We start from the raw sequence: 25,726 nt of genomic DNA on the forward strand, positions 1-25,726 counted from the left end.
GCTGGCCAAAGGCCAATTTTTTGGTGTCTGAAGATATCCTTGTAAGTGGTAACTGATTCAGCAATAAAATTTGGGACAGTGTGATGAGAATTTGTAAGTTGCTTCTGAATTTAGAGGACTAAATTCAGTGAAGTATAATAAGCGCTTTAAGCACCTATATACCTAATATTTGTTCACACCACTCCGTGTGGATAGATTTTTATAGTGTAACAAGCAAATTGATGTAAATAAAAGTCATATTTGTCATATAGTTATTTAATCATGTATATTATCTGAATACATCAAAAATTTTTGGTGTAACACGAAACTCGTGGCTGCTCCCAGCGGGCAGCGTTGCATATTGTGTGCTCACTGCTCAAGACCACCGTACACACGGAATGTACTAAACTACACCTACTAACATAACCTAAAATCATTACATCGAATACACATAACAGATTAAAAAAATTAAATTACTAATTGTAAATTAAATCAGTCATTTACAAGCATCTCGTATTTTACATTCTACTGCTAATTCTAGATAATTTTCAATTTATACTTTTTTAATTTTGGATTTCGCTTATTGCACAATGACACGTGGATTTTAAATTTATTAAAATCGTGTGATTTAGATTTCTGTATGAGATTGATAGATTCAAAATTATTTTCATATTATTATATAATTATTGTAGTAATAAAAACCTAACTACATGGCATAACAGGGAAGTCCTGTATATAGTATACAATTAGATATATTAAGTAGAGAACTAGTTACTATATTATACTGCCATTATTCGATCATTAATATAAAAAAATATTTCAACATAAAAAAATTATTTAAAACACAGAGGCCAATGGCGCCTTCAATAATAACATATTTTAATAAACATTTCTCTTGTTTGTGATTCCGTTATTAGATATAAGCAGAGATCCAACCAAAATTCATTAAAAACATTCCAAAAAGCATTATTAATATTGTTGTCATCCGTCCCTTTTTAAATACCTATTATGCCAGACATACACGAAGCCAGTAAACGAGCAAATTCATTCCAGTAACCAATCTCAAGTTTGATATTATTGAATTTTTTTTTAAACCATACACTGGCATCATTAGCGATACCCGTTAAGTAGCCTACTGTATGTCTGGGGACCCCGAGGACGTACAAATCATTAAAATAACCTTAAGCAAACAAGGTCTATTCTATATTGCGAACAGAAAAACTATGCGCATTATAAATAATTAAATCTAATACAATACTGATAATAATATTCGAAATATACACCTAATAAGTATCTAACAATCACAAACACGTATACAACGCCGTGTATAAAATCCATCTGCGAAACAGAAGAATATTTACAAAAATTTACATAAAAACATATAAAAGCACGTCCGACACTCATCAAATAAAAACCATAAATAAACACAATCTATACCAGCCTATATTTACACAAATTGTCATTTTACGAACATAAAATATATTATGCGGGATTTCTACAGATGAATTATGGGCAGTGAGTGAATGCAAACTTACGTTAAGCAATAAATGACGAATAACTTAATTGTGTTAATAACTGACGCTCTCAGTCCCTTTATAAATTGAATAATCATAACTTAAGTGTTCCAGATAAAAATAATCTTAATCTAATGTGGACAAGGATGGAAAGAGCCACTATGTAATGGTCGATGTGTAATCAACAAACGAAATAACCAGTGCAATTGTGCATCAAATATGAACGAACGATGCATTTACATTTTGCACATCGGTACTTGGTGTTTTACTCGAAACCAACCAGTTGTTTTCGCTTGAATGTTTACATAACGAAATAGTTTATAACTATTTTCATGCGACGTACAGATCTAAATTGAGTGTGTTCGTCCCTTTCATAACAACTGAATCGAAAGGGACGGGTTTCATTTAATTCATTCTTGTGAGGATGCTAAGCTTAATTTTACCCATAAGTTTCTATAACAATATGGTTTATAATACGCTGGGATGATTAAGAGACCATTTGCCGATGGTTATTCTGTCCATTTCCGGTTTGTGAGGGGAACAGGACGCCTTCGTAGGTAACTCCATTCAGTTCTATTGATACAACTAATTTCTGATCACCCGTGCTCGCGTCACCTGTGAACAAATGAAGGCTAATTACAAAGAAAATCAGACGTGAACATTTGAATAAAATTTTTGAAGTGTCTGTTGTAATGTCAGTAGAACAGACTGTGTTATTTTTTTTCATTAAATGTTCAAAACAAAGCATATTATAAAATTTCTATATCTATACCAGGAAAACACCTAAAGGGTTTATCTGGGTAACTTGTTCTAATTGCATATAAATGTTTACACAGTTCGAGCATAGACTTAGGCCCGGTATCCACCAAAGCGGAGAGGAGAGGAGGTGTATTTTGATAACCAATCAGATTAAGTTATTTTCACATCATCTCTCTGCTTAGCTTCGGTGGAAATGGATTAAGCGGAGGGGAAATGTTCCAATTTTCTATAGAATTTAGAATTTAGTGTGAGTTAACTAATGGTTTAATATCCCAAAATACTAAGCAGCTAATGTCAAACGTGGCATCAATAATCTGTGAGAGTAACAATACATTCACCGACATTTTCTGTCTTGCTGTACCTCTGTTAGAGATGAAAAGGCATAAAAAGGCATTTATTTTCTCAAAATTGAGTCCTTTCGAATTCTTTTTGATGTCATTTCTAATATAGGTACTAGACACTACTACCACTATGAAACAAATGGCGCTCTGAGAAAGAAGAAGCGGCGCAAGGAATTCTCCCAACATTTTTTTGCGCTCTTTAAAAAGATTTGATTAAAATCAAATACACAATTTATTATAATAGGTGTTTTCCTCTCTACCATGCTTTGATTGTCTATACGCTAGTATATTGCAAGTCTTCGTTCACTAAAAACAATTTAATTCACAACTTAGCCTGCTTTTATTTTTAAATAGTGAACAGTATCCCATACAATGGTCAATGCTGTATTCTTAATAAATGCAGTTAAATGAGCTGATGTTAATAAAAAGTGTGTGCGTACGTAAGTATGCACGCAAGCAGTTCTACTTCTTTGGCTTAACACAGCAAAAATCCTCAAAATTACTTATTCCTCGTGCTATTCTACGTTTTTAGAAAGAATAATATTGTAAAAATCTTGCACCGATGGCTTTGACAGTTAATTATTAAATAACGAATACGGCTGTACGGGCTTGAACCGTTTGCCTATCCTAATAATGAACGAATAAACAAAAAAAAAAATAACGAATATCGCAAACGTCATGGAATTTCATTAACCAACTTCAACCTGTTTTTATTGTTACAGTGATGCGTGCGCATCTTAAAATTTCACTCTCATATTTTTTTCATAACGCGCCTAAAATATAAATAATATAATAAATACCTCTCGTGGATATTTTGAAGGCGGCTCCACTGATTCCGTTCGCGTTGCCGTTCAGATGCGCTGCGTGTACGGCGGGCTTAGTGTCCGGGGGCGAGCGAGGGGGCGAGGGCGGGCGGGGGGTGCGGCGTTTAGCGGGCGGAGGGGGGGAGCGACACGCCTCGCGCTTGATACCGTTACTTGAGTTGGGGCTCTCACTTAAATTTAGCGCCTCTCTGTAAAGGAATTATGATTAAATCTAATTTTTTTAAATAAAATAAGAGACGAGACGAGCAGGACGTTAAGCTGATTGTAATTGATAAGCTCTACCCATTACCCGCTCAGGATTCTTGCAAAACCAAAAAATTCTGAGCGGCACTAAAATTGCGCTCGTCACCTTGAGACATAAGATGTTAACTCTCATTTGCCCAGTAATTTCAGTAACTACGGCGCCCTTCAGACCGAAACAGGCGCCGTTGTGGTACCCATAATATAGCCGGCTTCCTGTGCAAAGGACCCTTCCACTGGTAATGATTTATTTATTCATTTTTAGGGCTACCAATAGTTATAACAATAAAACTTATAAAAAAGGGACAAAAGGGTGCAACTTATACTTGTGTTATAAATGTATAACTAATAATAGGTAAACACGACGGGTATTGATACTATGATACCTATTTAAACGTCCCGAGGTAAAATTATGGTACCTAATTACGCAAATCGACTTCTTAACCTCAACAAACTAATGAGAAACAAAATATAATATAATAAAATTTACCAACTCAAATAAAATATAAGTAAAGCTGTGGTTAAATAAATAAAACTAACAACAGAAACCTTAGTGTAAATAATAATGTTAATTATTAAAAATAGCCAATATCCTTTACGCTTTATTTCTTACAAAGCTGTTTAATAATAAGCGATAAGTGATAATCATAGACCATTTGTATAAGGTATATATCTAATATATCTAATATTGCGTCTTGCCCCTCCATAGATGGCGCTGATACATAAAACTAATACCTACTTAATAAAAAGCAGTTACCGTGCGACGTACCGTTGTGGCTCGAGGTCTGGCTGTGGGCAGGTATTGTTGTTATTGTTGTAGAGAGACCACAGAGTCAGACGGGACACGTCGATAGCAGACAGGGCGGCGTCCCGCGGGGACACCATGGGAGCGCCAGGCGGTGACTCCGAACCTGAACATATCACTCAAGTATGTTAAAAAAGGTTGTATGTAGTAAGTTTGCTGTTATGCTTATATGCTGTTTAAAAGAATTACTATAAAATAAATGACTAATTTTCTGGTGTCTAGAAGCAAAGTAGCAAGTGAAAACATTTCAGCTACTGAGAGTGAACATGATGTCTTGGTAACAATACTTGATACTTAATTTCTTGCCACGCAAAGCCTCTTTGTAGAATCAATTACCGGCTGCGATCCCGAACCTATATGACTTAGGAACCTTCAAGATAAATGCATACTTCCAACTTTTAAGTTGGGCCTAAAAAGCCTTTAGGCCGGCCACGCAATTCTTTACCCCTGGTGTTGTGGATGTCCATGAGCGGTGACACTCTTTCCCGTTTGCCCCTTCTTATATAAAAAAAATGTATTTAGGGGACGCGCAATAGTGGTGCCACTCAGAATTTTGAATTTTCAAATATCCTGAGCAGAATTCCTTTGTAGGGTGCACGGTGTAGGTATAACTAACAACCAGAATAAATTATTGCTTGCCTTAAATTATTTCATACCAAAGATAACAGTAATTATTTAAAATCAATATGTTTATTAATGCGCATGGCGGCCATTTTGGAATCCGCCGCCATTTTGATTAACTACTATTCGTTGTTTTAGCAGCAACACTTACACAAAATCTGTAAATTGTTAACTTCAGCAGTAAATATTACAATGTTACAAACATCCCCTTTCATTGTTACCATCAACCCTATGCGTTGGGCAGGTTATAACAAATCCCACATTACACATTAATAAGTATTTTTTTCTCAAATAGCTGGTTTTAAAAGATTCGCTGAAAAACCAATCTATCATGTGAATTAATAAGAATTTTAACTATATATTCACAAATATTTTGTGAGATATTACGAAAAAATAAAAAATAGGTTACGTTCATCCCTGGTCTCTCCTATTCCAGTTTATAAGAATCAGCTTTCTTACAGAAAGAAATATGACAGAGGAGCTTATTAAAATAGGGTACAAGTAACATACCTACGCTTGCGGTACGGAACTTCAAAAACAGACAAATTTGAACTTTTAACAAAGTATGGCTAGATAATCTTACCATTTCTGATTAGTTCCCGTTGCTGCTGGATCATCTTCATGTACTCCCGCACGCGGTACTCTATGTCATGCTGCGTGATGTGAGGCGCGTGCGGCGGCAGTGGGGGCAGGCGGGGGACGCCCCCTACCGCGCCCCCCAGCGACAGGGACAGCGGCTGCATGTGCTGGGACAGCTGCGCCAGAGACGCGGGCACTCCACGGTTCAAGGGGGGCTGCAAGTAAAATGATTATAATATAATAAATGATTTAAAAAGTAGATCTACTTAATTCAATTTCACACACACAGCCACTTTATGGAATCAATTACCGGCTGCTGTTTTCCAGCATCAATATAACTTCGAGCTTTAAGATTAGAGCAAACTCCCACCTTAAGCCCGATCATGCATCTCTTGACGCCTGGTGTTGCGGATATCCATAGAGGGTTCTTATTTTATATGAAAATAAGGGACAAGACGAGCTGGACTTTCAGCTGATGGTAATTGATACGCTCTGCCCATTACAATGCAGTGTCGCTCAGGATTCTTGAAAAACCCAGTAATTGTGAGCGGCACTACTATTGCGCTCGTCACCTTGAGACATAAGATTCATTTGCCCATTAATTTCACTAGTTATGGTGCCCTTCACGGTAGAAATAGGCGCCGTTGTGGTACCCATAATCTAGCTGGCATCCAGTGCAAAGGTGCCTCCCACTGGTAAACTGATGGTTTCCTCATTACTCGCCATTACGTGAGCCTCTTAGGCATAAGCCACCTTTTATTAAAAAAAGACTTGCCATAGATACCATAGAAAGAGCCGCCTGCGCATCGTACTGCCCGGAAGCACGCCGGCCCTCTCGCTTATTGCCCTCTATGGCGGCGTCCAGCTCACTCCGCGTCGACAAGTTCTTCTTCTCGCACTCGTAGTCGTATAAGTATTTCATATACCTGGAAATAAAATTAATAGTTGTAGGTCCGTTTTCCCGATAAGTAATCCATTGATCAAGATTATTGTTTCATTCATAGCTGTGCATAAAAGGGACAGAAAAATACTTAACCCTGGACTTATTCTTTTTGGACGTAGAGGAACAATTTACAAAAAAAATCGATTGCAAAAATCTGTTAAAATTTCAGGTAGTGGTCGACACTTTATGAACTCGCTATTCAAATGCGCAATTGGGTTTACAGGCGTCATTCAAGCTCCCTAAAATCAGGGTAAATAACACAATTTCAGGAATAATATGTTTTCCTGCCGTCCTTATAAGACGAGTTCACTTACAAAGTTGTATGAATATATATAATTATCAATAGCAAAATATAATAATAAACGTATTACTTAAGTACATTTAGTCACGCAATCAAATAGAGTATAGGTAGAGATGATAAATTTCAAACAACATAAAACCGTAAATGGTACGACATTCATATTCTAATCTTTTGTCAAGCGAGTAGATGTCTTGTCAGACACGCTTATAAATCATATTTCAAGCTCAATTATCAAACGGCTATCATTCAAAACCGGGCCTTATAACATTTGTAATATCATTCAAAAATAGCTCACTTTTATTAGAGCACAATAATGTCAACTAGTCATATATTACGTACGTAATAAAGACACAAACGTACCGACAAGTCGGCAACTCTTCTTGAGGCATCACACACAAAATTTAAATACGACATTATTGTCAATAGCTGCCTCGAATGATGTCGATGAATACTTTATACTTTTCTAAGAATTTATGTGCGTTTTGAGACTTTTAGTTAAGATTGAACATGAAAATAAATGTATGTGTCTTGAAAAAAACTTCATAAGAACAATGACTTCTGATATATTCTGAGATTTTCGGTTTTTCCTGTGTTGGTAAGTTATAAATGACTAATACAAATTCCGAACAACACATCGAAATAATGATGCTGCCAGCGACACTGCCAGAAAAGCCAATTTTATATATAGGCTTATCTATATTTGAAGTACTTGAATAAAAAAATTTTAGTTTTCAATAATCGCATTACAATAACAAAAGCATTTAAAAAGCTTTAAATTTCACAACTATGTCAGCGTATCTTATGAATGTGAGAATTCCCGTGAATAATTAAGAGAAAGACAAATTCTCTCAATTTGAGTCAGACAACAATCTCAGAGACAGTGGATAGTAATTAGTAATCATGACGAAGACGGCAAAGCAAAATATATGTCGTGCGTAACGGTGCACTCATTGAATTAGAAATGTAAGCCACCTTTCTGAAGACCGACAATAAGCGAGGTGAAGGAACTCCGAGATAAATGGGAAAATTATATCTGTTGAGATGAGTTAGAGGTTATTAATTATGGAGTTGTCACATTGTCGCCAGCTCACGTAGTCTTTTGTGGGCTGCTTTGTCTCGCTTTCGTGAGAATTTGAATGGATCATAACGCGTTGGCTCGTATAAGGAACGAGCTCCTGAACTTGGGACCACACGTTTTAATGAGGTCAATGATTTGAGGTGTTACTAAGCATACCATTTTCTATGATATAATTTATTGAGGATTAGATTAGTGTTAAAACTGGAACAGACACGTTAAGTTGATTGGTTTTTTTTACTTTGCAGTCGTTGTACCTACGAAAATTGTTTAATCTTTTCTACCCCTTCAAAGGGGTCTTCTACATCTTCTAAATCCTTCTACCCCCTCTTTGATTTCATTTCGGAGGTTTAGATATGATACGTAAGGACTAAAGATGTTTTTCTTTAACATATTTGGAGGCTAGTGTACATGTAGATGACCAAAGTACACCTTGAAGGCCCTTGGTTAGCAAAAAATCTGCTGGGGTTCAATCAATACTATGATTTTGGTAATTTTTCTCACAAGACTTTAAATGTAAACTGGTAAGAAATTTAGTTTCTGCCAAATTTGCCGATTTTGTAACCATAAATTAAAGAGGCTCTTACGCAAAGACACACGCACATTGCGTTTGCGCATTTGCGCATTTGAAAAAAAATACTATACATACTGTGTTCTGAGTGTGAATGCAGCCGAAGTGATGGAGGATGGCAGCCGGAGACCCTTTATAATTTCCTGCCAGAGCTTCTTGTTGATGACCTCCACCAGACCCCCTCGGGCAATCACCAAGTTGTACAACTCGTAGAGATCCAGTACTGACTTCGCCATTATAGGCAGTCGGTTTATTGGTGTGCCTGCAATAAACAAAATCATAATTTGTATTGGAAAAAAAAAAACAAAACAAATATATAGATTATTACGTTGTCGTATATTTACATTTTCTTAACTTCTTATGAACGTTTATAACTTATATAAGTTATATTTACTTTTCGGATACCTACCTATATTACGTCATTATAAGTATATATAATGTTGCTTTCTTTCTGATAATAAGTGACGAGACGAGCAGGACGTTCCAGCTGATGGTAATTGATATGCCCTACCCATTACAATGCAGTGCCGCTCAGGATTCTTGAAAAACCCAAAAATTCTGAGCAGCTCTACAATTGCAGTAGAATTACTGCTGCAATTGTAGAGCTGCTAGTGAATACTAGGTACAGCGCCCTTCCCACCGACACACAGTAATTTTTACACATTACTGCTTCACGGCAGAAATAGGCGCTGTTGTGGTACCCATAATCTAATCTAAATCGATTTAAAATTTTATATTTAAGAAAATTTGGAAAAAATACGCGCCCTAAGCATTTATAAAGTTAACATAATATGATGATAATTTTACCCATCTTGCATGCTAAAAATACTACCTACTAACCTACGTGCTCATTCTAGAATCAGAATTTGATATTCCAACAAAATTATCGTAATTTTTAATTGGCTGTAAAATCAGAACAATAGTCTAAATATAAGTCAATATTACGTACAATAAAACATGTACTTGGTTATAAAGAGTTTTATTGTTCAGCAGGAGTCGTAAACTCGGGTAGATCGCGATCGCCAGATCAGTTGATTTATGTGCAAGCGAATCGGATCACGCGTTTACGATGCGTTACCATATACATACATATACATAAGAACTACCAAGCTTCGTTCAGAATGCCAAGGAATTATTTTTAGATCTCTGTGAACGGCTGGATCACTTGGCGTTGCGTAGAGACGTCGCTTCATTGTGTGTCTTAGAAGACAGTAGATTGCATTTATCACGGGGATTGTTCCGAAGGGATGTTTCACCTGATTCCTGCCGCCAAATTCACTTCACGCCATCCACCTTCGCAAGACACGCCACAAATTAGGATATCATCCCCACCATCTGGATGTGTGGCGATCCTCCACAGTGCGGTTTTCAAGGAGCTTTCTTCCACGTACTACAAAGCTGTGGAATGAGTTTCCTTGTGCGCGTACACCTTGATTCCTCTGGCGTTGCATGAGGATATGCGCGGCGGCTATTACTTAACACCAGTACGCTCGATTGTCCTCCTTTTCCGTAAAAAAAATACCATTTGTATCATCTGTGAATATTGGCGCTAAAATCATGTGAACTATTAAGGAAACTATTATTTATAATTATACAGACGCATTGTTAATATTTTAAGATATGAGTTCTTTAAATATCAACTATTTCGAGGAGTTGTCATTATTCAGAATTTGTATACAATATTAACTTGATGGATTGTAGTTACGTATATTTAAATTTTAATTTTTAGATGAATTATGCATTATTTTTTAGGTAGTGCTAGACATTGAGATTTTCTGGATATTTCAAATTACTTCATTGATCAGTCTGTCAATGAACACTCAAAGTTTGACCTTAGGCTGAGATAGGAATTTGTTTCATAAAACATTTGTTACCCTACGTATATTTTAAAAATAATTTCTTACTAGACTAATTTCTATAAATGTCTACCATGTTAGTTAATATATTATTCATGCATAAAATAATTTTACGAACTATTATCTCTGCATATGCAGGCAAATGTAATATCTAGCGCATGGCAACACTGCCGCAAGTGCGGCCTGCGGAAGCGGAACATTATGGCGGATTGTTTGCGCGCTGATTTATTGTAATTCGGCGGTAAACAGTGTAATGACGTGACGAAGAATGGCGGCCGTATCTCTACATGATGTTTATTACATGTTTACATGCTCTTACAACACTATGCGTGTATTTTAATTGTGAACCACGGCGGATTACTCTTCCTTATAACAGACATCTATATAACGCACTTTACGGATATCTAAGTATAGACTAAGCCTAATAAATAGTTTTGTGAAGTGATATTCATTAGGTATTTACAGTTACTCGGGCTATTAAATACGTTAACACAAAAATACGGGTAACACTCCGAGAGTGCCGGTAGAAGTAAAAAATTTGAAACGTTGTAAACAATTTATTATCTTTTCAAAGTGATAACCCTCTAAGATTAATACAAAAAGAGCACTCGCACTGAACGCGAGAGGTCGTTGGGTTCGAGTCCCGCATCGTTCATAAAATTATGTTTTCAAATTTTATTTGTGCATTATTGAATATTTTGGAATGGATAGGGAATAATTTTGCACGAATTGCTTTATGTATCTGTATAAAAGTACTACTATTTATGTGGTTAAATACAATATTCATTTATTGTGCTATCGTACACAAAAATGACAATTTATATTACTTACATAAAAAAAAGCAATTGTGTGGTTTTATGAAACCACGATGCAAGTGAACCTTTTTTTCACAAAATAACATATCTGTATCAATATCAGCATAGAAAAAAAAAACAAATTTATAGATTATGCTTTACATTTTCATAAAATAAAAAAAACCTTTATCAAGTGTGTGGGGTTCGAACCTACTCTTCCACCCGAACGCAATTGCATCCAATATGAGAACTATAGGCTACGCCCGACCGTCACGCGACATGCAACACACAGGCGAAAAAGTTTGAGACGATGTAGTAAAAGTTTCACTTTATAATCACATTTTTGTATATGATGCGATCGTGTTTATTATAATCAAATTGTGAAAACTTTATAGAATTCAAATATTAAAATAAGGTAAAGGAATAAATTCCGATGTTAGTTTTTTGGCGTTCATTAAGTGACTTTATTCCTATCTATACATATAAAAATGAATTTCTGTACGTTAGTCTCGCTAAAACTCGGGAACGGCTGGATTGATTTGGCTAATTTGGGTCTTGAATTATTTGCCGAAGTCAGAGAAGGTTTAAAGGAATAAATATGAAAATGCTCCGAATTAAAACAAACACAACAATTTTGTTTTTCCTTTGATGTATCCCCCGTCGTGCAGAAATCAAATTGAAAGAATAGTTCAAAATGAATAACTAATTAGAATTTTTATATCTTTCTAATTTTCTCAGGAGGTAAAAATATAAACTTAATTTTAGCTAACTATAGTTGGTAGATTTACTACAGTTGTTAACTATCTATCAGATTATTTTTATGTAGATTGATAAATCTTAAGATTTCTCACAAATTAAAATACATAAAAAAAACATTATTTTATTTATTATATTCAGAACAACTATTTTAAATAAAAATATTTGAATTTCAATGATAAAATGTCCAATTAAATAATTTTTTGACCTATTTATGATTGATATTAAAAGTATAAATGCGTGTTAAAATCATCTAAAGAGCTGGAATGGGTTTAAAACTTATTCAATGTCTCTGATAACTTAACAATTACTTGCTTAATAGATAAGCTAACACTATAAAGTTATATAATTTATACATAGCCCAACAGCTAGTTATCCAATACTTGTATATTGCATAAAGAGAGAGTACAGTTGACAATTTCTCGCTAAGCAATTAGGGTTGCCATCTTTAAGCTACCTTCACCTAGGGCTGCCAGCATTTCTGGAAGCATTAGAGTTTTTTTCCTCCAACAAATTGTCAATCTGACATTACATTCTGTCCTGACAATTATGGCCGCGATCAGAGTTTTATAGTAGTGTGGAATGTTATACAATATTTGCGTGGCAACGTAATTGACTCAAGCAATTAGATACCACTTATTAGATCCCTGGGAATTTCTTGCCCATATTCTTTTCAGAGACGATGGCTGGTCCATGCGTCCCGCTCGTGAACAGGCGTTACTTGTGGTGGGGGATGATCTTGTCACAGGAAACTGTTACTATAAATCTATATATTATATACTAAAAGAGAACGTATGATTGTATGTTCCCTAATAACTCCTAAACTAATCGACCGATCTCAATGAAATCTTTCGTAATAGATTCGTTGAAGCACAAGGAAGGTTTACATATATAATTTATATGGCAAAACAACGTTTGCCAGGTCAGCTAGTATACAAAATAAATATAACGAATAAATTACCTTTTTACTACTATACTCAATAACTAGTGTATTTTTTTTATAAACTAACATTTATTTTTTTAACAAACTCTTGTAAGTCATCAAGTATTTTACGTTTGAGTATTTTTATTGCATCACTTTACATATTACACCTATTGTAATTTAAATGATTAGTTAAACAATGAATGGCAATGAATTTTAATTCTTTAACTGAATAAAGTGATTTAAAAATATCTTTGCAATAGTCGATTCCGGTTTTCAACAAGTGATTTGAAAATCTATGAATACCTACTTATTAAAAATTAAATACTCGATTGCTTCTTACCTATTATTTTAAATTCACATTTTATGTTATGCGTCATTCGATGCTGAGTTTTCATTTCAATATGTTAATAAACATGTATACTAATTCAAATATTTTTATTCACAATAGGATATGAAATATCACTTATTGAAAGATTAAAACTACCACCTATTCGGAAATTAATGCCTCAAACCTGAGAAGAACGGGCGCAAGAAACTCAGCGGGTGGTAATTTTTTTTTTAAATTTCGATACAATCAAATTTTTAATTTTAATAGCATTATCATTTAGAAAGTCATTTATGTTATTGTAACCCTTACCACATAAACGTCATATAAAATTCTTTTGAATGTTATATTACATTTTTTTTGTAATTTACAACAGTAAAAGCATATACATCGCCCCACAAAAGACTTACAAACTCGACTTGGCCGAGTAGTACCGAGTAAAAGGACTAAAGGGAGTTAAAAGTGGTATGAGTAGTAGGGATTCGCCGGTTCTGGCTCACAGTAGTAGGGATTCGCCGGTTCTGGCTCCTCGATTCTGGCTCACTTGCTCGTGATGCCTACTAAAAAAAAAAAAAAAGAAGTTTGGTGTCAAACTGGGGGTTTTGATGTATTTCCGAGCGATTGCGCTGATCCGTTTTTCGATATCTCTTATAGTTTCAAAGTTAGCATTTTAAATTAAACAGATCCATAATCATTAATAATCACTGGTCATTTAGCTAATGATTGGTGAGCCACTCAATGTCTAAATTTCCATGAACGTGATACAGCTAATTTACTAATTACCTCTATCACATTCGTTACTACGATTAAAAAGACAGTTTCTGTATTTATTATTTATTTTTAAAACATGATTTAAATAAAGTATATAATAAAACATCATTGCAGATTGTATCATTTTCAAAATATTTGATGAAATCATTCAAACTCTTCTTATTAAACTTAAAGTATAGATACATTATGCAGTACTCGCCACACACTGCGGTATATTCATTCTGTACTCTTGCAGTATTGTAGTTATACATTCTGCAATTCCTTTGTAAAAACATCAGCTGGAATCCCTGAGGTGGACGACCATATGAATCGAAGTATTGTCCAATACCCTGCTCATCAATGTGTATTGCAACCCAGTGAGTGCCTGGCTTATTATCACTATCTAAATTGCTGACAATATAACAGGGCGTTACAACATATATCGGCAATCGGTTTGCCGCATAAACATTATTTTTAATACTGGGATCGATTTTGTTCAAATAATTCTGTATCTCGATTGTATTCATATTAGTTGAGAACAGGGTCTTGTCAGTTGCGAGGATTGAATAGTTATGTGGATCATAATAACATAAGCACTCAATAAATAAGGCTTTAATGTATCTTATTCATGTATTTAAAACTTATATGGTTACAATAAAACAAAATATCATTACAAGCGATTCAAATATAAATCTATGAACATTTGATGAAATTATATTTTCATCAATTTTATTATAATATAAAAGCTGATTGAAAACGAACTTTGTACCTACATACTTACGTAGTCATTAGTACAATCTGGAAATGTTGACTCCATTAAACTATCAATAATTGAACTTATCATTTAAGTGCCATTATGTTTCACCATAATAAAACAAAATATCATTTTATATACATATTTTTATTATATAAATTTATAAGGTAATCTAGTATTTAATCAACATAAAAAATACACAAGGATACAAACGATTCAAACATTAATTATTATATTCTAACTGCTGTAATCTACAGAAATATTACGATTTTTATCAATTTCAATAACATTATCGAATTCCGCATAAACAATACAGTTAATTGTTTGTGTAAGAGCTGATTCAAAACGAACTTCTAATCTTACACTACCATGTTTTATAAGATTCCAATGACTTGAAGAATTTGCTGATAAATCGGGTGTTAAGTCGAAGGCTAGCAAGCAAAACCCTTTGGCATATTGCTCTCTTGATACTCCATTGCCTTCATTTAGGAAATGTATACCTGTTCCTGAGAATAACGTATGATAGACCGTAGTAAAAATATTATTGTCAAACGATGGCTGTAAGGCTTTTGAAGGTATCTGTTGTCCATCTATGTATAAACAAAATGTATTAATATCATAATTTTCGAAATTGAATGGGTTTTTTGTGAGACTACCATTAAAGGATGCATTATTCACAAAACCGACTATACACCTTTTGGGTATTTGGCCAAGGAATATGTTATCAAGGGTTTTCCCCTGAATGCCTGATGGTATAGTTAAAACTTTGACTTCTGCTCGCGTGATTGGATATTTTGCTGTGGTAGATGATAAAACTTTTTGATGTGCAAGTAGCACAGTTGGGTTGATTCGTGCTCTTCGAATAATAAGAGTTGCATCTGTAATAGACACTTTAAATTTATGGTCAGTTGATGAAGCCATGAGATTGAAATTTTCTCTAGAACGAACTAACTTTACGCACATGTCAACGCCATTAATCAAAAATTTTTCTTGGTTGAATAAATCTCCATGTAAATGTCCTATCATTTCTATTTCTTTGCTTTCACTAGCCAATTCTTGTCTTTTAATAAATCCTTTATTTTGTTCATCAGTTGCATCCATTTTTCCAGCTGTATCTTTATACCATAGACCACAAGTGAGATGAGATTCTTTTGCAGCAGGTGCATAATTCAATAGAGTTTCAATATAAGCTCGATATGCATATGTATTATTCGGTGGCGATACAAGTTTTTGATTTAAATATACATCAAGTTGACTGAAAAGTGTATGTAACCAATTATTAACTGGGGCCACAACTGTCGGTACTGTCAGTTTTGTATAATCTTGATTCAAAACTTTAGCTTTTATATGGAGTAAAGTATGGGATAAATCCACATAGTCATCACCTGCCCCAGGTACTTGAAATTCTATTGGTCCATCATCAGCAAGTGATGAAATGGGCTTATAATGAATCCATAGTCCACTTTCAATGCTAGTTTGAGTTGATGGTAATGCAAATAAATCCAATTCGGACTTAATGCATTCACAAGACTGACTATGTAAAAATGACATATTTAATCAGTAAATATATCTTTGATTTGTTTTTGATTCAATTTTAATTTTTTAATAGCTTTCGCTTTCGCAGTCAATGATGGAATGATCGCAGAACGACGTTTTCGTTTTGTTATATACCCAGATCCAAACATGTTGATATTATCTATTTTGGCATCAGCTTTTCGTTTCAAATTTGAGCTGACTTCTTTCAGACGAGTTTTTATTGAATCTTCCATGGGGCGTGCATTAACCATATCTGATAATATACCTACACCGGTACTTAATGCTTCTTTACCAATAGTTCGAACACCACTAGACAGTAGTGGTAAAATAGATCTAAACAGCCCCCCAAGAAAACTTCCGATTCCATGACCTCTTTGATACGGTGCTCCTTTATAAATAACTCCGATACCTGATCCGGCCTGGTGAGTATAATAGTGTTCATATGGACATGAAATATTATCACGTTTGCCGTACATTATAATTTTTGAAAGTGGAGTTTAATGCACACTGTTCCAAATTGGAATGGTATCTTTTGACCGGTGCTTGTTCTTATATCTATTTCAATTGTATCAAATTCTCTACGCATCACAGGTAGGTAATGGGGAGGAGAGAAAACGTGCATTTTGTACGCTCCATATATGTATTTTGAGGGATCCAATGGTATTATTCGTAAAAGGGGTGTCATAACATCTCCAACGATTTGAGGCTCCACTATGTCACAATAAACAAATAATTGAGACGGTAAACCCAAATGCAAATTAGCTGGACACTTTCCAAAATTTTTTTCAACGAGGTTCCTGTTTGGTTCGAACCCTAGTTGAAGACATAATTTAGGTGATAGAGTTACAGATTTTATGGATTCATCCGTTATCGTAGCAACTACAATCCTTGAAACCTCATCGCACTTAAATTTAATTTTTTCTCGAGTGTTATTCAGTGCCATCAAAATATGATTTATGTTATCGTAATTTGTGGCTGGAATATGTGTCTTGTAATAAACATATGACGGTTTACTTTCATTGGGTATTTGCATCAACTTTGTTATATAAATAATGTTTTCATGTTCTTGAACGGTGAACATAGTGCATGGGTACTGAAATTCTACTACTCCAACCCTCCATTCACCTTCTAGTATTGTTGGTTTTGGCAGTTTCGTAGAAAATAATGTTGTTGTATTATCAGGAAAATAATCCATAGAACTATTGCTTAGTAAAGTTAAATAAAAACTATCTTTATTCATATTTTTTTCAAAGTAGAAGCTAATATCCAGCTATTAAATTTATTTGGATAACCTCTCCACTTCACCAACAATTCTTTTCTGTTACCGGTATATCGAGAGCGTATTATTTTATCTATTTTGTATTTAGTAGTGGGGTCGAATATGATTTTTTGTAACTCTTTTTCATAAAAAGTACCAACTATCTCTTCGCCTTCTAAATCCTTTAAAGTAAATACTACAAACGGAGATCGGTGTATTATGGTAGATACGATGAATATTTCGTCACTCCAATTTGATTCATATCCTTTTTGGAAAATATGTTTATGTTTTGTTATTCTAACATAATCTCCAACGTGAATTCTTGGATTCACCATACTAATTGATGTTTTTATCTTACTTTCTCTATCATATAAATTTTGCCATACACTCATTATATTTGTATTATTAACATCACATGGACACATTTTTATACTAGAATGAAAACTATGATTATATGAATGCACTAGATCTTGTAAAACATCAATGTATTTATGAGTATTTTTGTGTGTAAAATAGCGCCACATTTTCGTTTTAAGAGTTCTCTGAAATCTTTCGACAATACTTGCTTTAATATCTGGATTATTGGTTGTATAATAATTTATGTTTTTTAATTTAAAATATTTTTGTACATATTTGGAAACAAATTCAGTTCCTTTGTCAGACTGTATATGTGTAGGTGTAGTATTAGCTTCAGCAAAAATACTTTCAAAGCATTCCTTAACTGTTTCAGAGTTTTTCTTTTTCATTGCTCGAACATACGCATATTTACTAAAGACATCAATAACACAAAGTATGTATTTGAAACCATCATTATATTCAGAATAAGATCTCATATCACTTAAATCGGCCTGCCATAACTCATTAATATTAGACAAAATATATCTGTTACGAGAAAATTTTCTTTGAACAGGTTTATGTAATGTATATGTTTCTTGTGATTGTAACCACTTTAAGACACTATTTCTGTCCATTTTACCCTTCATTGCTTTTGACAATTTATCAATAGTGCTGTAGCCAGCAGGATGTGATGCATCATAATAAATTTTATTTATTTCTAATATGGGGTCCATTTTTCCCAGTCCGATCTTTTTTTTAGTTTCCCTGTGTACTTATTACTTGTTGGTGTAGAAAATTCTTCGTCAGGTACTGATTTAGATTCAACCTCTTTTAATTGCAAATGGTTTATAAAATCCACTCGCTTTGGGTTCCCGATATAAGTGAGTGGTACTTTTATTTCCTTCAAAGTTGTTGCGAATTTTTCCCAACCTATAGGTTCACTTTTCTGAAGAGCTCTCAAGGTATCACTCACCAAGTCCACAATATTACTCCCAGGTATTTTTTCATTATCTATAATCACGGTACCAGATTCATCCCAGCTTATTTTATTTTTATTCAAGGAAATCAAATTTAGTAAAAGTTCACCTTTTTTAGCATATGTTTTCGGTATTAGTTTCAGTATTTCAGAGCTCGTGTATATTTCCCCAATATTTTTGTTAACCTCCACTGATGTTTGAGAAGGAACTACATTTATTTTATTCACATCATGATTTATATAATCAGTATCGATTTCATTATGACCTTGATTAAAACCAATATATGAATCATTATCATTTATAAGTGGTATGTGGTATGGTTGTCGATCCTCTTTGACGAAGTTTAGATATCTTTGAAGGGTTTGCAAATATAAAATACATTTCTTTCGATCTTCTATGTCACTGCTTAAGATATTTTGCATATCAGTATCTAATCGAGATCTTGGCGTATCATTTTCTTTGTGTTGTTTTAACTTCTCCAATAATGATGGTTCAATAAGTAACATTTTTTTAGCATTATCCATTTTCTTAAATAAATGAATTAATCAACCCACTTAGAATAGAACCCAATATTATCGGTAGAAATGAACCTCCTTTTTGTACAATTATATTTTTTCTAATTTTATTCGTACCTTTTCTTACCAATTTTCGAAGAATATTTTTATATTTCTTTAATTCAGATTTTTCTTTCTCGGCCAATTCAACGTTACCCCGCAGTACGTTATGAATACATTCACAAATGTAATTTATTTCTGTTTTGTTACATGATTTTAATAAAGCTTTTTGATATTTTGGCTTCAGTTTATGTAGAGCAATTAACAAATCTTTATGCGTCTTTAAACGTCTATGCATCATTTATAAATGATCGAAATTTCTTGATTCTTACCATATTTAAACCCTTTTATGGGTACATAAACAGTGCAATATCCATCGGATGGAAATATCTTTGTCTTAACGCGACACAATTCATTTGTTTCTTGTTTCAAATCAATCATTAAATAACCATGAGCTTCATTGGTAGCATCTCTGTAAGAATCTTCCAAATATTTCGGATTTTCAGGGAATACTTGACGAGATAAGTATCGAATTTGGGTTTTATCTCGAGGATTTTTGAAATATATTATATAACTTGAGTTGAGTGATATATCTCTTTGTCCTTTACCTTGATGAAACAAATTTTGAGATAAATAAAACACACTTAAGTTTCTATGATGACTTCCTTTCGTGAATATATCAACAATACGACCATCTGATTCCCTCATCAGGTCATCAATTATTACAAGTTGAGGATTTTTTCCGTCAAACATAGATAAATCAGGTAAACCTTGAAGATAATTAATGTGGTTGAGATTATATAAAGGCTGCATTTCATCAAAGCACCAGGTGATTTGGGTAAAATTTGCATCACAGATATCATTCAAAAATTTTATAAAATTATTTACGAAAACTGATTTTCCACATCCACTTGGACCAGCAACTATTGCAGTGAATGGATGATTGAAATGATGCATTATCTACTACGTCTATGTGTGTTAAGGTTTAGTATAGTAATGAAACAATCTGTTATTAAACCACCATTTATTTAAACAGAAAAATCTATAATTGAAACAATATACAGTACATCATGTTTTACTCCGCAACTTATACATCTAAATACAATAATCTCTCATTTGGTTTTTTAAAACTATAATAATTTATTCTTAAAATTTAATATAATATTTATTCTATTTTATGATGACCCCAAGCTAAGGTATCAATATTATTTGGTAAAATGTACCGTTTGGTATCATTAAATGACAGACTAGATTTATTTATTCTTTGAGTAAAAATATTATGCTTTATTGACTTAAATCTAAGCATTGAACAATATTCGTTCTTATTTTCAAATAAGCAAGTCTTATAATTTTCCATTTTCATATTCTTAGTAACACTTTTATTAACCCCCTTAGCTTTAGCTGTGAATTTTCCTTCAACATCTAATGCATACATTTTAGATCTAAGTCCTACAAATTCATTAAATATGTTACCATTGTTTTCATCTTTAAAGTAGCCTAACTTCTTTTTATTGAGTTTTGGATAGCCAAATATATTTTTTTCTGTATAGTCCGAGGTATCGAAACGCAAATGTAAATCAGGTTTTATATCTCTGTAAAAATCATCTGTAAAAATTTGATATATTAAACTATCAGTATCTGTGTACAATAATTTTAATTTGTTTTGAAACTTTTTAAACATATAGTTATAGTGAAAGTCGTACATTAGAGTTTTAGAAATATCCAATATACAAAATCCCAAATAAATAGGTTTATTATGGAACAATTTCGTCTTTCGTAATTGAACTGCAACCAAATTTTCATTAAAAATAGATAAACTATGGAATTCTGGCTTAGCAATTAAATCTTGTGCGCCTAGAATTTTACCCTGATTTTCCCAATGACTCAATAATTTTACATTTACTCTTTTTTCGATATTTTCCATTGTTTTTCCAAACACTGAGTTATTCATTAATTTATAAAAATCTTTTTCGAAATCAGATGTGGCTAGTTTACGCATGCTTGTATTTAAATCTATATAATATTGTAACCATGCGCATTGTTTGAATTTTAAAATTCTATGAATTTTTTGTAATTTTAAACCCATTGTCAGACATTGCTTTAAATTTCTGTAGTGAATCACATATTTAATTTTATTACGAAGGTTTGGAACTAATTTTATGTCTTTTGTATTACCAATACATATATTCTCGGGACATAAGGGTAGGTCAGAATGTAAATCATGCAGTTCAATAGGATATTCTAGATCTACTTCCAAAATAAAACCATATTCATAATCATCAGGGACATCAAAATTAGTTGTGACATCTACCCACTCAAAACCTCCTGTAGGAAGGAATTGAGACATGGCCCATCCGTAAAGGTTATTAGCATCAAGATAAGTTAAAAATGAGTTTGGTGTGTCTTTATCATATTCTCGCATATATTTGTTATTAGCTTTGGCATAACGATTGCTACATTGAGATACACCTCCTCGAATGCCCGATCTAATAAAAGCTATTTGTTCAAAGTCTTGAAGTAATTCTAATTTAATTTTTGTGCATTTTAACATAGCATCCCAACTTAACCCAGGTGCTGTATAATAATGAGCTGGATCTAGACCATATGTTTGCAAACATAAGGCTCGGAAATTTTCAAACACATCTGTTAAAAGTAAAACATCGGTTTTAAGATATAAATCAGAATAATCTGACATATTTTGACAATGAAAGTGTTGCCAAACATCCTTGGCATGTTCATAATCTTCATCGGAAATATGTGTGTCGGTTAATGTATTGTAAAATTTATCGCGACTAGGGAGTGCTGAAAGTTTTAAGGAATCATGTGATGACATAAATTCATATGGATAAATTCCTTTTTTTCTAAGACGTAAAAAATCATTATTATTTGGAAAATTATATTTTAATGTTTGAAATTGTTCTTCCTTCAAATTTTGAACAAGTTTGTCTAAACTACAAGGTAAAAATTTAAACGAATCAACGAATCTCAATTGAATTTTATGATTATTTAATTTTATCGTTTTTGTGAAAGAAATGTACTTTTCTTTCGTTTGTGGAATAATATCAATTTCCCCTTCAATAGAATTTAATGCATGAACAATAAAATGAGAGTCATATTGACTAAGATTGTGTAAAAAAACTGGAATGTGATAGGGGATTCTAAACTTTGTCTTACATACTTCGTGTGCAACTCCTCTAAAATTTCCTGTATGCGAGTCAAAGTATAATGCACATTCACCATTTAAATTAGATTGACATATAAAGCAGTCTTTACATTGTGAAATAATTTCATTATCATTGGAAGTCAAAGGTTTTGGACTTATGACAAAATAATTTTTTGTGCAAATCACTTCTAAATCTTTATACAACTGATTCATAAAGACATGAGTACAATGAGGACCACTATATGTTTCATATTTTGATAAACTATCATCATATGAACATTTAATACAGTACCCAAAACTATAAACTTCGTGTTTGTGAACATTAGTTGTATAAGGTTTTGATGGATCGTTAAAGCATGTCTGAATTGGATTAAGGAAAGCTTCAAAATCCGCGTATATAACAAAGGGTATTTGTAACATCTTATTAAATTTATCAAATTTTAAGACATTGTTTGAAATTGGTTGTTCAAACCAATCTTTTAAAGTTTTTTCTGTATTAGGCAATTCCACTTTAATATGACAACAATCATTCAATTGATGAGCTGATAACTTATCATTTGTTGAGAAGTGTAAAAGACAACCGTCACAGATGTAGATTGCATGTTCATGGTTTGAAATTTGACCACTTACTAAACGCGATAGGTTTTTAATGTAGCAAAAATGATTAATTGTTCCGTGCGAAATAAATAATAAATTGATATGAACAATTTTCCGTGATTTTGTTAAATACAATGGACCAACTAATTCATGTGCTTTCTTTTTACAATTGTATTCAAGACCAAAAACATTTACACTTAAATTATTTAACCTTTCTACTTTCTGTATATCTGTCATTTTAACAGGAAACGTAACTCCGTCAAAATTTAATTTATTTGAATATTTACTGTAAGATGAAACTCTCTGAGAGTTCTTAGTAACTGGATATAATGCAGAAAGCAAAGCCCATTTAAAGCATAAATCATCCGAGTTTTGTACATTTATAACACTTTTTTTTAATTTGATTTCTTTAGGTAATTCAATATATGATTTTCCACGTAATGGATTGAATTTGTTTATATTCATGTCTAATGCATTTATTTTCTTAAGACTCCAACCACTATCTTTTTTCTCAAATGTGCTAATTTTAGTCATCAACATATCACATAAGGACGAAAAGAAAAAATTTAAATCCTCACCCTGCATTATAGTATAACTACATGTTTGAAATTCAAATTCATTAGAAATATTTTTTGTTTCTTGAACAAAATTAGCGTGCAGAATAAAATTAACTTTAAAAATTGTAAGCAATCGAACAGATTCCTCAAATAGTGAAATAATTTCATTTTTAATAGAATTCAAAAACATTTCTGGTGTTTCGAATGTTTGTAATTGGTTGGATTTACTCTTAATTTTATATGAGATAATTCTATTACCAAAAGCCGATTCGTGTACTGTGACATTTTTTAAAGTACTATGTAATTGCATTACGTTATTCTTATGGAGGTTACTTCTAAGATGATTTGCATAATATCTTTTCCGTATTAAGATTTGACATAAAGAACAGTTCACCATTTCATCGTTCACACTGGTGAGCCCCGATGATGTGGATGGTTCCCCTTGTCGTCCTCTCTTTGTACTTGTATCATTGTCTTCACTGCCTTGTAATACTGCACTTCTTCTCTTAAAACCTCCTCCACTTTGTAGAACAGGTTGACTACAACATAAGTGAATGATATTAGCCACATTTCATCAATAATATAATACTAAATAATTTACAAAGAAAATAACTCACTTGATCATTTTTTCAACCTCATTACATACAAAGCAGAGTTCCATATCGTTATGTTTAATTTTCCAAATGATGAGAATATAATAATATTATTTGTGTAAGAGAATAAATAAACTAATAACTAAACTGAACTAATATTTATGTATTTCTTCATAGCTACCTACTTATTGTTAAAATTATATTTCTTATAATTTTCTGTTTCTAAAATTTTCTTCGTAACATTGTATAAAATCTTTTTTATGTCCTTATAACTTTCATTATTATCGATTGTATAATATTTTAATCTATAATCAGCGTATTTCCATTGTTCTTGTGCAGGCGTGTTTTTTATTTTATTGAGATCATAGATTTCTATTTTAACCAAATGTGATGCATTTCTTCCGTCATCTGCATTAGTTGTAATGTAAATACTTCCATTCTCATGTGCTCTGGATATTGATGATGATATTTTCTTTTGTTTTGTTTTTTTCACTTCGAATAATGCATCTATATTTTCATTTGAGCTGGCCCTCTTCAAGGATTTAAGTTGAGGAACTTTTAATGAATCCTGACTATCTTCAGATAATGGATAGTAAAATGTTTTATATGTAGTTTCTTCCATTGTTGGGGTGAATGCATTCTACAACAACAATAAGACTGCTTTAGAATAGTTTTATACATACATATCTTAATATAACAAATGATATAACTTTTTAATTTCAAAGTGAATAATAGATAAAACTTACCTCCATTGCAGCAAATCACTCAACAATTACACAACACACAAAATATATAATAATTTGACTGAATACGCCACTTCAATGATTATTTTTCTGAACAGTTCTAGCATTTTATACTAAAATATCGTAAAAGTAAATTTGTTTATGATTAGTACTGGTTTTTAAATATTGTGGTGAAACATAATGGCACTTAAATGATAAGTTCAATTATTGATAGTTTAATGGAGTCAACATTTCCAGATTGTACTAATGACTACGTAAGTATGTAGGTACAAAGTTCGTTTTCAATCAGCTTTTATATTATAATAAAATTGATGAAAATATAATTTCATCAAATGTTAATAGATTTATATTTGAATCGCTTGTAATGATATTTTGTTTTATTGTAACCATATAAGTTTTAAATACATGAATAAGATACATTAAAGCCTTATTTATTGAGTGCTTATGTTATTATGATCCACATAACTATTCAATCCTCGCAACTGACAAGACCCTGTTCTCAACTAATATGAATACAATCGAGATACAGAATTATTTGAACAAAATCGATCCCAGTATTAAAAATAATGTTTATGCGGCAAACCGATTGCCGATATATGTTGTAACGCCCTGTTATATTGTCAGCAATTTAGATAGTGATAATAAGCCAGGCACTCACTGGGTTGCAATACACATTGATGAGCAGGGTATTGGACAATAC

At 32.7% G+C, this 25,726-nt stretch overlaps 2 protein-coding genes across 3 annotated transcripts in view; both read right to left on the reverse strand.

Moving 5' to 3' along the window:
- The window catches only part of LOC126977843 (peptidyl-prolyl cis-trans isomerase FKBP8), a 323,871-nt gene that overhangs the window by 51,093 nt on the left and 247,052 nt on the right, over nucleotides 1-25,726 (reverse strand). The gene's annotated exons all lie outside the window — the stretch shown is intronic.
- Nucleotides 240-25,726, reverse strand: part of LOC126977836 (protein dead ringer) — a 199,790-nt gene continuing 174,303 nt past the window's right edge. Inside the window, exons 5-10 of one of the 2 annotated variants that reach the window (XM_050826463.1) lie at nucleotides 8,631-8,814; nucleotides 6,447-6,588; nucleotides 5,667-5,877; nucleotides 4,427-4,568; nucleotides 3,394-3,605; nucleotides 240-2,108 (exon numbers count right to left, since the gene is read on the reverse strand). In XM_050826463.1, the coding sequence (XP_050682420.1) occupies nucleotides 1,981-2,108; nucleotides 3,394-3,605; nucleotides 4,427-4,568; nucleotides 5,667-5,877; nucleotides 6,447-6,588; nucleotides 8,631-8,814 (1,019 nt within the window). In that variant the 3' untranslated portion in view covers nucleotides 240-1,980. Of the gene's footprint in view, nucleotides 2,109-3,393; nucleotides 3,606-4,414; nucleotides 4,569-5,666; nucleotides 5,878-6,446; nucleotides 6,589-8,630; nucleotides 8,815-25,726 lie in introns of both variants that reach the window. The other variant, XM_050826462.1, reaches the window with a different exon arrangement.

The sequence above is a fragment of the Leptidea sinapis genome, chromosome 46 (assembly GCF_905404315.1).
Source record: "Leptidea sinapis chromosome 46, ilLepSina1.1, whole genome shotgun sequence".
Lineage (NCBI taxonomy): Eukaryota > Metazoa > Arthropoda > Insecta > Lepidoptera > Pieridae > Leptidea > Leptidea sinapis.